The sequence below is a fragment of the Anarrhichthys ocellatus genome, unplaced genomic scaffold (assembly GCF_004355925.1).
Source record: "Anarrhichthys ocellatus isolate YVR2014 unplaced genomic scaffold, GSC_Weel_1.0 scaffold4, whole genome shotgun sequence".
Classification (NCBI taxonomy): domain Eukaryota; kingdom Metazoa; phylum Chordata; class Actinopteri; order Perciformes; family Anarhichadidae; genus Anarrhichthys; species Anarrhichthys ocellatus.
The window spans coordinates 14,897,577-14,910,970 of record NW_022280034.1 but is presented as its reverse complement, the minus strand read 5'-3'; the positions used below and the strand labels follow the sequence as shown (position 1 = coordinate 14,910,970).

At 44.6% G+C, this 13,394-nt stretch overlaps 3 protein-coding genes across 8 annotated transcripts in view; 1 reads left to right on the top strand and 2 right to left on the bottom strand.

Moving 5' to 3' along the window:
- The window catches only part of vps35l (VPS35 endosomal protein sorting factor like), a 10,301-nt gene extending 8,105 nt beyond the window's left edge, over nt 1–2,196 (bottom strand). For both annotated transcript variants that reach the window (XM_031843517.1, XM_031843516.1), the window contains exons 1-6: nt 2,118–2,196; nt 1,567–1,666; nt 1,156–1,338; nt 826–945; nt 721–745; nt 274–353 (exon numbers count right to left, since the gene is read on the bottom strand). In XM_031843517.1, the coding sequence (XP_031699377.1) occupies nt 274–353; nt 721–745; nt 826–945; nt 1,156–1,338; nt 1,567–1,666; nt 2,118–2,134 (525 nt within the window). In that variant the 5' untranslated portion in view covers nt 2,135–2,196. The remainder of the gene's footprint in view (nt 1–273; nt 354–720; nt 746–825; nt 946–1,155; nt 1,339–1,566; nt 1,667–2,117) is intronic.
- Nucleotides 2,197–2,627: 431 nt separating this feature from the next.
- zdhhc16b (zDHHC palmitoyltransferase 16b) lies at nt 2,628–9,103 on the top strand. Of its 3 annotated transcripts, none has more exons than XM_031843282.1 (10): nt 2,630–2,776; nt 5,031–5,370; nt 5,460–5,654; nt 5,832–5,920; nt 6,011–6,039; nt 6,180–6,313; nt 6,713–6,798; nt 6,876–6,999; nt 7,159–7,229; nt 7,560–9,103. In XM_031843282.1, the coding sequence occupies exons 2-10, from the start codon at nt 5,080–5,082 to the stop codon at nt 7,660–7,662; spliced, it is 1,122 nt and encodes a 373-aa protein (XP_031699142.1). In that variant the 5' UTR covers nt 2,630–2,776; nt 5,031–5,079; the 3' UTR covers nt 7,663–9,103. The 3 variants fall into 3 exon arrangements, with proteins under 3 accessions (XP_031699140.1, XP_031699142.1, XP_031699141.1); XM_031843281.1 differs by having other exon boundaries at nt 5,027–5,370; XM_031843280.1 differs by having other exon boundaries at nt 2,628–5,370.
- Nucleotides 9,104–9,158: 55 nt separating this feature from the next.
- mms19 (MMS19 homolog, cytosolic iron-sulfur assembly component) overlaps nt 9,159–13,394 on the bottom strand; it is a 14,728-nt gene continuing 10,492 nt past the window's right edge. For all 3 annotated transcript variants that reach the window (XM_031843277.1, XM_031843279.1, XM_031843276.1), the window contains exons 26-31: nt 13,140–13,326; nt 12,378–12,460; nt 12,088–12,252; nt 11,671–11,730; nt 11,366–11,466; nt 9,159–10,233 (exon numbers count right to left, since the gene is read on the bottom strand). In XM_031843277.1, the coding sequence (XP_031699137.1) occupies nt 10,203–10,233; nt 11,366–11,466; nt 11,671–11,730; nt 12,088–12,252; nt 12,378–12,460; nt 13,140–13,326 (627 nt within the window). In that variant the 3' untranslated portion in view covers nt 9,159–10,202. The remainder of the gene's footprint in view (nt 10,234–11,365; nt 11,467–11,670; nt 11,731–12,087; nt 12,253–12,377; nt 12,461–13,139; nt 13,327–13,394) is intronic.

Below are 13,394 nucleotides of genomic sequence, written 5' to 3'. Positions count from 1 at the left end.
ACACACACACACACACACACACACACACACACACACACACACACACAAAAACAAGTCAGTCCAAAACACATCGCTGCTCTAATATGGATTCTCTCTGCTTAGCTAGAATGATGTCTACTTGAAAACCTATTGTGTTGATGGATTTTGCAGCATGTTTAAGCACCAACAGAGGCAGTCAAAGTGTGCCGTTAAAGTATGTACAGTGTATGCATGCAAACACAAGTAATAGAACATTTGGTGACGGATGATTTTTATATTTAGACAAGAAGGTACCTCCTCCAGATCGTCCAGTTCCTCCAGGCGAGTTCGAACTTTCTCTGAAACAGCGGAGGATCCTGGACTTGGAGCTTTTCCTACGGCGGCAACAGGAGTGATGCGTTAGTGTTTGACCAAAGTAAAGACACACACAGACTCTGTGTTGCACAACACTGACGCATTACGGGCTTATTAAGTTGACACGGCCAACACGTCACAGAGGCATATTTACATGCGTTTCTGTTTCTACCCAACGAATTCAAGTCAACCATTAATTCTCCTTTCAGCTCTGGTTTGGTCTCCACCAACTCCTGAGAAGACACATCTGGCTCTTTGGCTGCTACGTGCTCCCCTATGTTCACCAGCCAGTTGCTAACTGTGTGTGTCCACTGAGCGTATGCGAGTTTGTGCTGTTGAGTAAAGTGTGAATGAAGGTGTTACGATGAATACGAATGCAGGTCTTACCTCGGTCCGAACCCATGAAAAGATTCTGTGAAGACAAAGAAATTGGAATTAGGTTTCTGTTCAAAGAACCAGAACAACTTGCTGTTATGGTGGAGGACGACTCACAATTGAGAGCTTCTCAGTGGTGGTGAACCTTGCCAGGATCTCCCCGCGTTTTGACAACCAGGGCTCAAAGTCCGGTCCAACCGCCTCTTCCTCCTTCTCATTCCTCTTCCTCCGGGGGTCCTGGAAGCACAACATCTCTCCTTAAAAAAAAACAGGTGTGGGTATCATCTTAATTCCACTTCTGGGTGTGGTAAATAGAGTTTGACTAAATCTGTATCCAAGCTGCCAATAGCGGATGTTTCCAATTATTCCGTGCAATTTCATATTAAAAAAATAAAGAAATCAGGGCAGAAAAGCTTTTGGAACGGCATTTGTCTCAGTGTTACAAACCCCAGTGGAGGCGCTGTGTGACATGGCAGGAGCCTCACTGGCCGAGGCTGCCGCAAACATGGAGAGGGGGTCGGTCCCGTCCAGCATGGAGCTGAGGGGGTCCGGGGGCACAGAGGAGGAAGAGGAGGAGGACGAGGAGGTGCTGCCTTTACGAGCCCCGCGGCGGGTCTTTGTATCGGTCACCTGGGTGGAGAGAAGGGAAGGTCAGAGCTGTAACAGGGACAGCAAAGTAAATGCAAGAAACATCCGAATCGCGCTTTTAACAACCTGAACTGTAGAATGTAATTTCTGCCAAATAACATAATAGATTGTGTTTAACTATGCTGACGGTGGAACGGGTGCAGACGATGTGATGTTGTGACAGTGGGGTGTATGATGAGGCTGATCAGTAGTTAGAAGAGAAATGTCTACCATGATGGGTTTGAGGGGGTGATAGTCTCCAAACTCAACCAGAGCAGCCTCAGGACGACACCTCTGCAGCTCTGCGTCATAGTTGCGTCCGCTGGATCGCCTTGGTAAACAACACACACAGACAGGAGGCCAGATTCAACTCCAGCTTCCACTGACGTCCTTCCAATCACCAGGTGCGCTTACACTGGCAGTCTGAGGTCTCTCTATACACACTCACCATAGAGAGCCCACTGTTTATTTACCAACAGCTGTTACAACTGATGCTAACACGAATAACTTTGACACTTCAGCATAGGCTTTGCCAGAACGCAACCAAAGGGGACATTTGATTCAAGGCCAGAGCCATAATACCACTTGTTCATTCTGCATTTGATTGGTAATGTTATGTTGACAACCTGCAATAACAAGGTTGACAACATCATTTGGCGCGATCATTATAACGCAGCTCGCGATACTACATGAACGTTCTCAAAATGTGCACCTAGAATACACGATTTAAGGAAGTGTATGTTGATGAAACGGAGTTTTTTAAATAGAAAAGAACATCTTACCACTGCACCGCAGCCATTTTTTTTTTACAATCACATGACACCTCAGTACTTCCTGGTTATGCCAACTTTTGGGAATGCGCTGTTATTGGTTTCAAATGGGCGGTCTGTTGAATATGAATTGTTGTCGTCATACAGGACTGACTGATACTGTGAATACATGACAGAATGTTATTTTGAACTCATAACAACGAACGCGTGAGTTAAGATACGTTTTAATGAACCCTTCGAGCAAAATACGACTTCATTACCCAGAACACATTGCGCGCTCTCAAGCAAGCTGCAGCGACGAGTCGAAGAAGAGAAGGTCCCACTTCGAAATTATTTTGTGGGGCACTAAACCCCTTTTTGAGGAACTTTACGTTGTATAACGTGCAAATTGGAGTTTCTTAACCAAACTTATTTAACCTTGGGGTAACAAGTAGTTGACCCTCCACTGATAAACTAACTCAAAATGTTCTCTAGTGACCAGTTTAGCCGGAAGACGTCTCCACTTGCCACTGCTGAGTGAAACCTTTGTTCATTAGACGATCTTCGTAAACACCGCCGCTTTTTTCTGTGGGTAACTCTCCTGCAGTCAGTGGAGACCATGGCTAACAGTTTAGCCTGACCATGACCTGACCGTACTGCTGCAGACTTGTCCGCACACGTCACCTGACCAGGTACAGAACGTCAGTTGTCGAGTTTAGTACGAGTCGGAGAGCTGTATTTATTAAAAATGACTCCACTGTGGGCGGGTGGCAGCTAGCTGGAGGCAGCTAGCAGCAACGATACAGCAAATAGCAAAGCAAATAGCAAAGCAGGACACACTGGAGCAAAGGGATGGATGCTTTATTTCACTGTTTGAGAGATTACAAGATAATGAAACTGAATAGTATTAATCATTCGGTCAGTGGGAACTATCGTAATGTGGATTTGTCAAATGATCTCAGTCTTCGATTGCATTTCTACAAAGGTGACATTCTCTGCTGGTTAAGAGCTACAATGACAATAGCATGTAGGCTACTGATAACCAAAATACAACAATGTTATACTTGTATAGTATAACTAGAATATAGAATATAACTATAGTATAACTATAGTATAACAATATAGTATGACAATAGCATGTAGGCTACTGATAACCAAAATACAACAATGTTATACTTGTATAGTATAACTAGAATATAACTATAGTATAACTATAGTATAACTAGTGCAGCTGTTTGAAGCCTGTGGCTTCAAACAGCTGCACCACTTGACTGTAATGTGGCTATTTAGACTGGGAAACAAATGACTTACAATAGTTAAATCATGATATTAGGGTTTGAAGCAACACTTTTTCATCATAAATAAGACTGTAGATGTTTTCTCTAGTCAACAATTAATATTTGAGTCTATAAAATACAGAAAAATGTCCATTTAACTTCCCAAAACCCTTCATATTGAGGAGGCTGGAACAGGATAGTGTCTGCCCTTAATAGTCAGAATAGTGACCAATTAGTTTTCTGTTGATTGATTAATCGATTTGTTTTAATCACATCATCCTGATCACCATAACCTCACACATCACGTCAACATACTGCTACGGATTGAGTCCACCCAGCTGTTGGATATGTATTTGCATTGTATGTCATTTCCTCATGAATACTTATTTGTTAAGTATATATAAGATCAATAATGAATTAATGTCTACTGCATACATGTCAAGAATAGTGTCGTATTGATGGCGAAGTACTTGAAAAAAAATCCAAAGAATTTATTTTTACATGAAAAACACCAGCATGTGGCTCTCAGATGATTCATGCATTTGCATGAACATTATGATGATTATCATCAATAATTGATCCTATTGAGAGAGACTGAGTCACAGTGATCCTCCTTTCTTCTCGAACTTGATTTAGGGCAGCGGGTTGCCATAGAGACCGCGGTGCCCTGCTGTGTTCTGTCTGTCACTGAATATAATATGCAAATTAATATCAAAGGTCCCCACTTAGTCGAGCGGAGGCTCTGCTGCATGCATGTACAAGGTGCTTTATTCTCCATATCTTTGGACCGTCGGTCAGACAAAACAACTTGCCCTCTGGGGGAAAATGCTGTGTGCATTTCTGAAGATGTCTCATGTTAAATGGTCCAAATGAGATCAACTGATTACAAGACTCTTCAAGAAAAGAATTTGCAGATTAATCAAAAGTAAAAAAAAGAGAATATTGGTGAGTTGTTGCAGCCCTAAACATAACTCTGTGACGATTCCTAACTTTTGATCCATGTCTTTCCTCCTTCCATGCAGAATTCATTTGGTGTTCATCATGATTAATTAATGTTGCATTCAGCACCTTTTTTAATGACGATAGGAAAACAGCGTCATCATGTGCGACCTCGACAGATGGTGCGTGTCACATTTACATTATTTATGCCAGATCACTTATTACACTTACTTTTTTTTAAGGATAGTCAAGTTGCAGCTGACGGCAACGAAAGAGGGCAAGTTGTTGACGGGCCTTACTTTCTCCTAAATGTCCCTGATTAGCGTCTCATTATTCATGCCATCCTATTTGGGAGAACCTGAACAAGCCTTATCCGTGTAACCAATACTCACTTTCATGAAATGATGCCCTGGATCGGGTAGCTACTTTATTTCCTTCTTAAGATATTCACCCCATCGCGCTTCCCTCTTACAGGGTTACCACTCTGCATCATTTCTAGGGGCGTAGCTCAATACCTGGCAGCTCGTGCCTTGTTTTATTTGACGGTCGTGTGTCACACAGAGGATACCGGTGCTTTCTAGGAGTGCCGGTTCCCCCGTGCTGCGGCAGAGATGACGGTGGAAAACTCTGCAGCCGCCAGGCTGCGCTACGAAGAGCTGCTCTTTTACGCGGCCTGTGTTTGCACCTGTTGGTCTGTGTGTCTGTGTGTGTGTGTGTGTCTGGAAGGCAGAGTGTGTAGGAGAGGAGGTGGTGGTGGTGGTGGAGGAGGAGGAGGTGGCATGCGTACGGGCAGCATCATCAGCAGCAGCAGCAGCACCTGGAGGTGGCAGCTCTCCCGGGCCATGAGGCTGGCTCTGCGCTGGTTCCGGCAGTGCCGCCCGCAGAGAGGAGGCCGAGGCGGGGCGACCGGGACGTGGACCGGCAGCCGGCTGTTGGAGCTGTGGAGCTACAGCAGGCTGCTGCTCAAGTCGCTGTACTTCAACAGCCTCACCAACAGCGACACTCTGCTGGACTGCGCATTTGAACCCGTCTACTGGATCGTGGACAATGTTACCCGCTGGTTTGGAGCGGTGAGCCGTTGGATCTCTGTCCTCCATGTCCTCCCCCCCCGGAACCTCGTTCCTCACCATCTCACATCTTCTCTCTCTCTCTCTCTCAGGTGTTTGTCTGTCTCGTCATACTGCTGATGACCTCGGTTGTGGTCATCATCTACCTGTACGTCCTACCCACAATTGTCAGCACATACCCTTTGCACTGGGTCGTCTGGCACCTGAGCTGTGGCCACTGGCTTCTCATCATGGTGGTCTTCCATTACTACAAGGCCACCACCACCTCTCCAGGACACTCGCCCAAGGTACTGAGCTCCTGATAGGCCGAAAGGAAAATGCTGACGCGGTGTATGCTAAAAAGTGATGCACGCTTGTTGCCAAGTGGTGTTGGACAAACACCAGAGGTGTGAGGTTTTTTTTGTGTTTATTTTAACATTGTCAATAATACATCCTCCTCATTTGTGTTTTCTTGTTTATTTTAGGACAAAATTCATATTCCCTCAGTGTCCATCTGCAAGAAATGCATCACTCCCAAACCGCACAGGACGCACCACTGCAGCATCTGCAACACGTAAGATAAGAAAATAATAACTCTTATGTGCAGTTCTTCAGTTTAAAATCAATGTAAATAATCCCTCATGGTAAATTGTTTATGTTGCAGCTGTGTTTTGAAGATGGACCACCACTGTCGTATCCTTCTAACAAGCATCACAGAGAATGCATGGACATGCTTCACTCTGTTTGCTTTTTTTTTTTCGATTTTAAAAATGATTCCAGTGTTTGTTTTAGATTCACCATCTTTGTACACATTGAACTGAACACGTCTCCAGCCTGGTTGAACAACTGCGTGGGCCACTTCAACCAGCGCTACTTCTTCTCCTTCTGCGTGTACATGATGCTGGGCTGCTTCTACTGCAGCGTCAGCAGCAAAGCCTTGTTCCTGGAGGCCTACAGCGCGATAGAGGTGAGGCCGGGACACGTTCTCTGCTGTTCTCGTTTTGCTGCTGTGGGCGAGGCGTCTCCGCCGTCTCGCCCACGGTAGCACGTCAGAAGGCACAAGACGGACTCGGTTGATGAAAAGAGAAATTGGAGACATGCAAAGGATCTCAGCTTTCTGCTCCGGGACGCTCTTATGTCAAAGGTGTTTACGCACCAGCTGGTAAACAAACAACCTTTGGGCTTTGAATACTAATTAGTTTGACCCAGAGATCGCTTCATGTTAACGTGCCCACATTGTGAGCAGCCTCTTGCTCCTGAGCCGAAATGCCCTCAGAGAGCAGCGAGCTGAAACATCCTGGGATCAGACCTGAAAGTGAATGGAGTCCGTATTCGCAAGCATGAATATTTTCCTGTCCCCCTGCAGAGATACTATCAGACCCCTCCTCCAACCGAAACCTACACCGAGACCACCGCTCAAAAGAGTGTCATCTTCCTCTGGGTGCTGACCAGGTAAGGCCCCCCCCCCCCCGCTTTTTAAACATCAGATAAAGGCTGATAGCATCATGTTGCAACATGTCCTCCTGCAGCACGGTGTCTGTCGCTCTTGGAGGACTCACCCTCTGGCACAGTATACTCATCAGCAGAGGAGAGACCAGCGTGGAGCGTCACATCAACAACAAAGAGGCCAAAAGACTCAAGGGGAAGGGCAAGGTACTAACACTCGTGTGCAAATCGGCATTGGATCAGTTGGAGCGCATGCAATCGTACATTTTGAGACCAAAAAAACTTAAATAACATTGTTGACTCTGTAAGTATTTGGTATAAAAAAATACAACATTGAAAATGCCTTTCTTTTGTGTTCTAACGCAGGTGTTCAAAAATCCATATCATCACGGTCCAGTGAACAACTGGAAGTTACTGTTGGGTGTGGAAAAAAGGAGGTGAGTTTTTCAGCCGTAGTTGATTTGGCACCGAGCTGTGGTTACTGCGGTGAAACACAACAACTCCTTATATAGAGGCGGTAGTGACAGAAAGTAAACACATTAGGACCATAAAAGGGCGATTTCATGAAAACCTTTTGTGGATAGTTTGGATTTTTTAAAGTGAGGTTGTATAAGGAACTTATCCCAAAAATATTTTACGCTTGATTTACAATGTTTTCACTGCTTAACCTCGCTGTTAACCCTTTTCTCTTCAAAGCCCCCGGACTCCTTTGACAAAAACATGAACCGTTTTCAACCAGTACGTATTTGTTCGTCCGTTTCCCTCAGTCACTGGTTCACGCGGGTCCTCTTGCCCTCCAGCCATCTTCCCAACGGGGACGGCATCACGTGGGACTTTACCTTCACCAGAACAGACCCCATGGCCATCTGATCCTTTCCTCCAAACCACATCTAAAAGAAGAGAAGCTCCTGCTGCTACAATCATACAACAAGGAAAGGGAAGCTTTGTAGTTTCACAAATAGACACAGGTTGTTGTTGCTTTGTTAAAAGTGGGAACCACATGGAAATACGCACCAGTGGTTTCTCTTTCTAGATTCCGTTATCATTTCCCATCCGTCTCCGGTCGACTGAAGGTCTCACTAGACCTCGCCCCGCGACTGCAGCGCTAATTAGATTCATGAATGGTGCTGCTGGCCAGCATAGCTGTGAAGACGACGCCATTCTCCCGTAAAGCCACGGCAAAGACTTTTTATGTGCGTCTCTCTTTGACGGAAAATCATGCACCAACACTACAGCCTCTTTAGTGAGATGTAGGACAGAGGGATGATGTAGTGCGGGAAGCGTCGGAGGACACCAGTCTGCAGGTACGGCACATTAAAGGTGCTACGTGTCAAACGCAGCACATTGTAAACTAGAATGACCCGCCATCTTATTTCAGTCGTATTGTCAATGTCTTTCAGATATGAGACGGAGGTAAACGTCTTGATTTCCATTTGACTTCTCGGAGAAGGTCCGATTTGTTTACACTGTTTCAATGTGCCAGCGTTCGAGTCATAGTTTGGGTGTATGAGGTACATCTAGAGATGACTTGTCGGCACGCCCCCAGTTTGGAGAAGCAGACACAAGTACAGGAGCAGCGGCAAAGCAATGCTGTGGAATGTTGACAGCTTTTGTTTTAGGTGGCTTAAATACGTTTTGCTGACGTTCCTGTAAACAACGTTAAATTGCTTTACTTGTGTGCCGGTATTCACTTCTTCTCCAAACTGGGGTTGTGACGACCACAATCTACTGTAAGTACACTGAGAAGTACCTCATACAACCTCACTTCTAAACATCCGAAGTACCCCTTTAATGTGCTCACGGTTTACCGATGAAATGCAGAATCTAGCACCATTAATAAGTGACACCGTGTTGATCCGTGACTTCCTGTGAAGCCAGAGAGTTGAGGCCAGACTGTCTGGTTTTTATTTTAGTTTCCATTGTTCATGCTAACTGTGTTCGTGGGTCTTGGGCTGATGACAAACCCAAAGTGTTTCTTAATGTGGGGTATGTTTTCAATGATGATTTTTTGATTTTGTCCTGAGATTATTTCAATAATTGTCTGTTTTAAGGTTTACTACCGATAAAGAACTTGTTTGGTTGTTCCGTCTTTAAAATGAGGCACTTTCAGGCACTGTGAAATATAACACCAGATTTTTAATCCCCTTTCAGATTTGTATCCGCAACACGTTTGTATCATTAACTTACTGACGGACGGGTTGCATCTGTAGTTGCCATAGAAACATGACATACAGCTGTGATATGTGTAACCAATGGGAGCTGAGCTCCAGTTTGATTTATTGTCTTTTTTTAATAAAACACCGGTTTGATATTTCTAGTTTGAAGTTCTTCACATGACGACATTTAAAGAAATGACATTAAAGGCATTTTTACAAAGAGAGGTTTTAATGACATCTTAAATACTCTATTTCCTCGGCATCAGTTGGTGAGAGGTCCAAAGTCAGCCGACCGCACTGCAATGACTCGACAAGAACTACGATATATTTGTTCAGCTATTGAAAAAATACAACGCAGATGTTCGTCATACTGTTCACATAACTTACAATCTTAAGTTAACGTACATTGAACTCGACATTTTTAATTATGTAAACTGATCTCAGTGGAGGTGTGGTGCATTGATTCACACCACCCTGTGAGCCAGCGGACAATTGGCACATCCACATGTTTCCAGGTCTCAACAGCCTTCTAGCAGCCGAAACTGTCAAAATGGTCATGAAGTTTAAAAAAAAAAGATACAAAGAAAATGTTTCCCCCACAGTTCATGACATCATCATTCAGTGTGTGTGTGTGTGTGTACGGTGTTTCCTCTCTTCGTACGGGAGTTCACACAAACTATTTAATAAGAGCTATTTAGAATCTCAGAACTCTAACTAGATCCAAACAAGTTTGATTAGATTTTCAAAAATCTTGCAAAAATAATGATAAATGTCTTGATCATGTTGTTAGTTATTGGCAGAAAAGCAGCTGATAGTATTTTAACAGCTGAACTATGAGAAAACACTTCGGGGGATTTAAAAATGCACTGATGTTCCATTTTCTCCAATAGTAAGAAAGACAACAGCGTCCATGAGGTGTGTAACATATTAAACATTCTTTTTCACTTAGACAATGCTCCCAGTCAGTCCACATACTCGTATTTGTGCGTTCATGAAGATATAGACAACAAAAACAGTAAAAAGGGCGAGAAGATGAAGAAGGGTGGAGAGGTTCTGGTTGAAAAGATGAGTCGGGAGGATAAAGAGGGAGTGTGTGTGTGTGTGTGGGGGGGGGGCACCGAGGAGAGAGAGCTGTTGTGTGGATTGTGCAGCTTTTATCCTTGGCACCAGGTCCGGGAGTTTTGACTTTCCCACATCTGTATTCTTCCAGGTTTAGGGAGGATGGGAGACTAGGGCTGTATTTGAGGAGCAGAATCAACTTCCTCCAGGACTTCCTAACAGGAACCTGTGAGGAAGACGAGACAGAGACACCTTCTTGTGACGAACCAACTACAAACTGTTCATTTGGCACATTACATTACAGTCATTTAGCAGACGCTTTTATCCAAAGCAACTTACAATAAGTGTATTCAACATCGGTTTTCGAGAGAACAACTAGTCACCAGAAGTAATAAGTGCATGTCCTTTCCTCAAACAAGCATCTAAGAGCATAAACCAGAGCCAACGTACAGTGCAGAAACAAACGAATGCAATAAGTGTCACAAACTAATATGAAAACAATAAGTGCAATAAGCTAGTATGAATACAATAGATGCTAAGTAAGTGCTAAGCGGAAGGGTAGGCCTTCTTGAAGAGTTGAGTTTTCAGCCTGTGCCGAAAGATGGGCAGCGACTCTGCTGTCCTGACGTCAGTGGGGAGTTCATTCCACCACTGTGGGGCCAGGACAGAAAACAGCCGCGACCGGGTCGATCGGCCGCAGGGACCTCTGAGCGACGGGGCAACCAGTCGCCCCGAGGTAGCAGAGCGAAGTGGTCGGGCGGGGGTGTAGGGCTTGACCATGGCCTGGAGATAGGAAGGAGCTGTTCCTTTCACTGCCCTGTAGGCTAGCACCAGAGTCTTAAACTGGATGCGGGCTCTTACAGGTAACCAGTGTAGAGAATGGAGAAGGCAAGTTGTGTGGGAGAACTTGGGGCAATTGAACACCAGGCGAGCTGCAGCTTTCTGGACAAGCTCCAGAGGTCTGATGGCCGACGCCGGGGCTCCGGCAAGTAGTGAGTTGCAGTAGTCCAGGCGGGAGATGACAAGAGCCTGGATTAGCACCTGCGCCTTCTCATCAGTGAGGAAGGGCACATGATCATAAAAAAGATGCATTCCAAAGAACAGAACGTTAAGATTTGGGGCGTTTATCTGCTAATTTTCCACTTTTGAAGAGAATATAACCTTTCATATTTTGTCTGCGTTTTAAGATTATGGACATTTCCTTAGCATGTCAACACCTGGCATGAGTGGGAATGAGCAGGATAGTCTATAAGCACATTTACCAGAGAAACGAAGAACTCTGTCGTGACCAATGTGATATTTAGTGATTTTAAATCTCCTCCAGCGTATCCCTTGAACGGCGGTATCCGCTCTCTTACCACTCTGCTCTTGCCTGAACCGCCTCCTTCCTCACCAGCCTCTTCCTGTCGTCCAGAGGCCGGGCCAGAGCTCGCAGCACCCGGGCCCGAAACGGCAACACCTGAAACAGTAAAGCATGTCGAAAGGAACCTAAAAAACTGTTTGTCCATAGAAATAATAATAATACAGTAATAGTCACAACAAATCTGCGGTAGAGCACTATTTTCTATTCTATAGTAACATTCTAATGAGAAAAATCATAGCTTTTAGAATGTATTCAACAACTTGACAACATCTAACACATCCAGAATTCTTTGAGTTTTACCTCATGCTCGGGGAAGCAGGAGATGGCGTGGATGCAACGCAACGAGGCGGTCCTTACGCTCTGCGAGAAACAAACAAAATATTTGTTAGAGCGAATCGACATGTTCATGCTAAGTGATGAGCAGCCTCATCAGACCAATGAAGACAGCACGGCACCTTTAACACAAGGAAGGAGCTGCTCGGTGTCTCTCTGTGTCACTTTATTCTTTTTAATTCACTTTCATGAAGCTCTTTTGAGATGTGGGTGCACATGCATTTGTAACTGCATCATACAGTAACACAACATATAAAACATTATTTTGCTGTAGTTTCATATGTATTCAACATATGATAAATGTACCTTTTTGCCGCTCACAATCTTACCGATCGTGACAGAAGAATGAGTACAGAAAACACTGTGTCATGTCGCCTCACTAACCATGGCTGGACTGGAGGTGAGGGCCAGCAGCCTGCTGACCAGAGCCTCGAGCTGCTGGATGAGCGCTGGCGGCGGGTCGATGAGGACGGGCTGAAGACAGGACAGCGTGGACAACTGGACGCCCTGGTCCGGACACGACAAGGCCTCCAACAGCAGAGACAGCAGCTGGACCGGGACAAAAGAAAACGTGACACATTAATGCCGACCATTTCCCAGGTGCTCTACATTTTTAATAGTGTTACAGTATTTCGTGGTACCATCTGAAAATGAACGGTTTGCTCTCTACTCACCGCTGGTAGTTCAGTGACTTGAACCTGCTTGGGCAGTTTATTGACAATGTTAGACAGAGCCTTCAGGTAGTTGGGCTTCTTCTCTGTAGAGGAGACAGAGATCAATAACATTAAAGTGGTACCTAGGTATCTAAAACCTGACAGCCAGAGGAAAAGTCTAAAACCTGCTAAATAATAAGTGACTCGTTTATTTGTTCTCTTCTGGAGATTTTACATTATGTCTTTCAAACACTCCGCAAGTGTTTTGAGGACGAACAAGCCTCTTTGGTTACAAACTATATGTGACCCTTGGTGAGAATATTCTTTCATACACTTGATAGATATGAACTGATTTAATCAAAAACAATTAAAGTAAATAAAAATAAAAAGTCGGACACTTTGATTCATGTCCATAGATGTTTACGCTGAAAGTTATCGGAAGTTATCAGAATGGATAATAAACCTCCGACAACAGGTTTCATTTCCTTCTCTCATTTCCTCTTTATATTCAAATATGGCCGACTATCATGTCCAGGAATCTTGGTCTTCATTAACAAAGCTCAAATTGCTGCTCTCTGAACAATGTGGTCTTTTAAAAAAATATTTTAGAATCAAGGTCCTGATTTTTTTTACTTGATGTACAAAGGCGATAAAAATGAACGAATAAAGGATAAACTGTTACATACACAAGTAGTGTAAAACAAAAACATTTTGTCTGCTAAAGTGCCGTTTATGTGATCATCAGCACAGAGAGATGTCTGAATCATCTCCTCAGCCTCGTACCTTGCGGCGCAGCGTTGAAGCCCTGGACCAACTTGGCTGAATTCTCGCTGAAGAAGCGCTGGCGGTACATGATGCGAACATCGGCATGGCAACCGCGGTTGAGGATGTCGGCGGAGTCGCTCATCAGCAGCCAGAAGCCGTCTGCTGCCGCCGGACCCAGATCAGCATCATCGAGCAGAGAAAAAAGCTTCAGAAACACACGGGGGGGGGGGGGGGGGGGGGAAAAAAAAAAAATTTTTCGCGGTGGGGTGTGGG

What these genes read in the sequence shown, in the direction of transcription:
- zdhhc16b (XM_031843280.1), top strand. Translation starts at nt 4,912, where the DNA reads ATGACGGTGGAAAACTCTGCAGCCGCCAGGCTGCGCTACGAAGAGCTG. An exon ending in TTACCCGCTGGTTTGGAGCG is followed by an intron (nt 5,371 to 5,459) that starts GTGAGCCGTTGG and finishes TCTCTCTCTCAG; the next exon opens with GTGTTTGTCTGTCTCGTCAT. An exon ending in TTCCTCTGGGTGCTGACCAG is followed by an intron (nt 6,799 to 6,875) that starts GTAAGGCCCCCC and finishes GTCCTCCTGCAG; the next exon opens with CACGGTGTCTGTCGCTCTTG.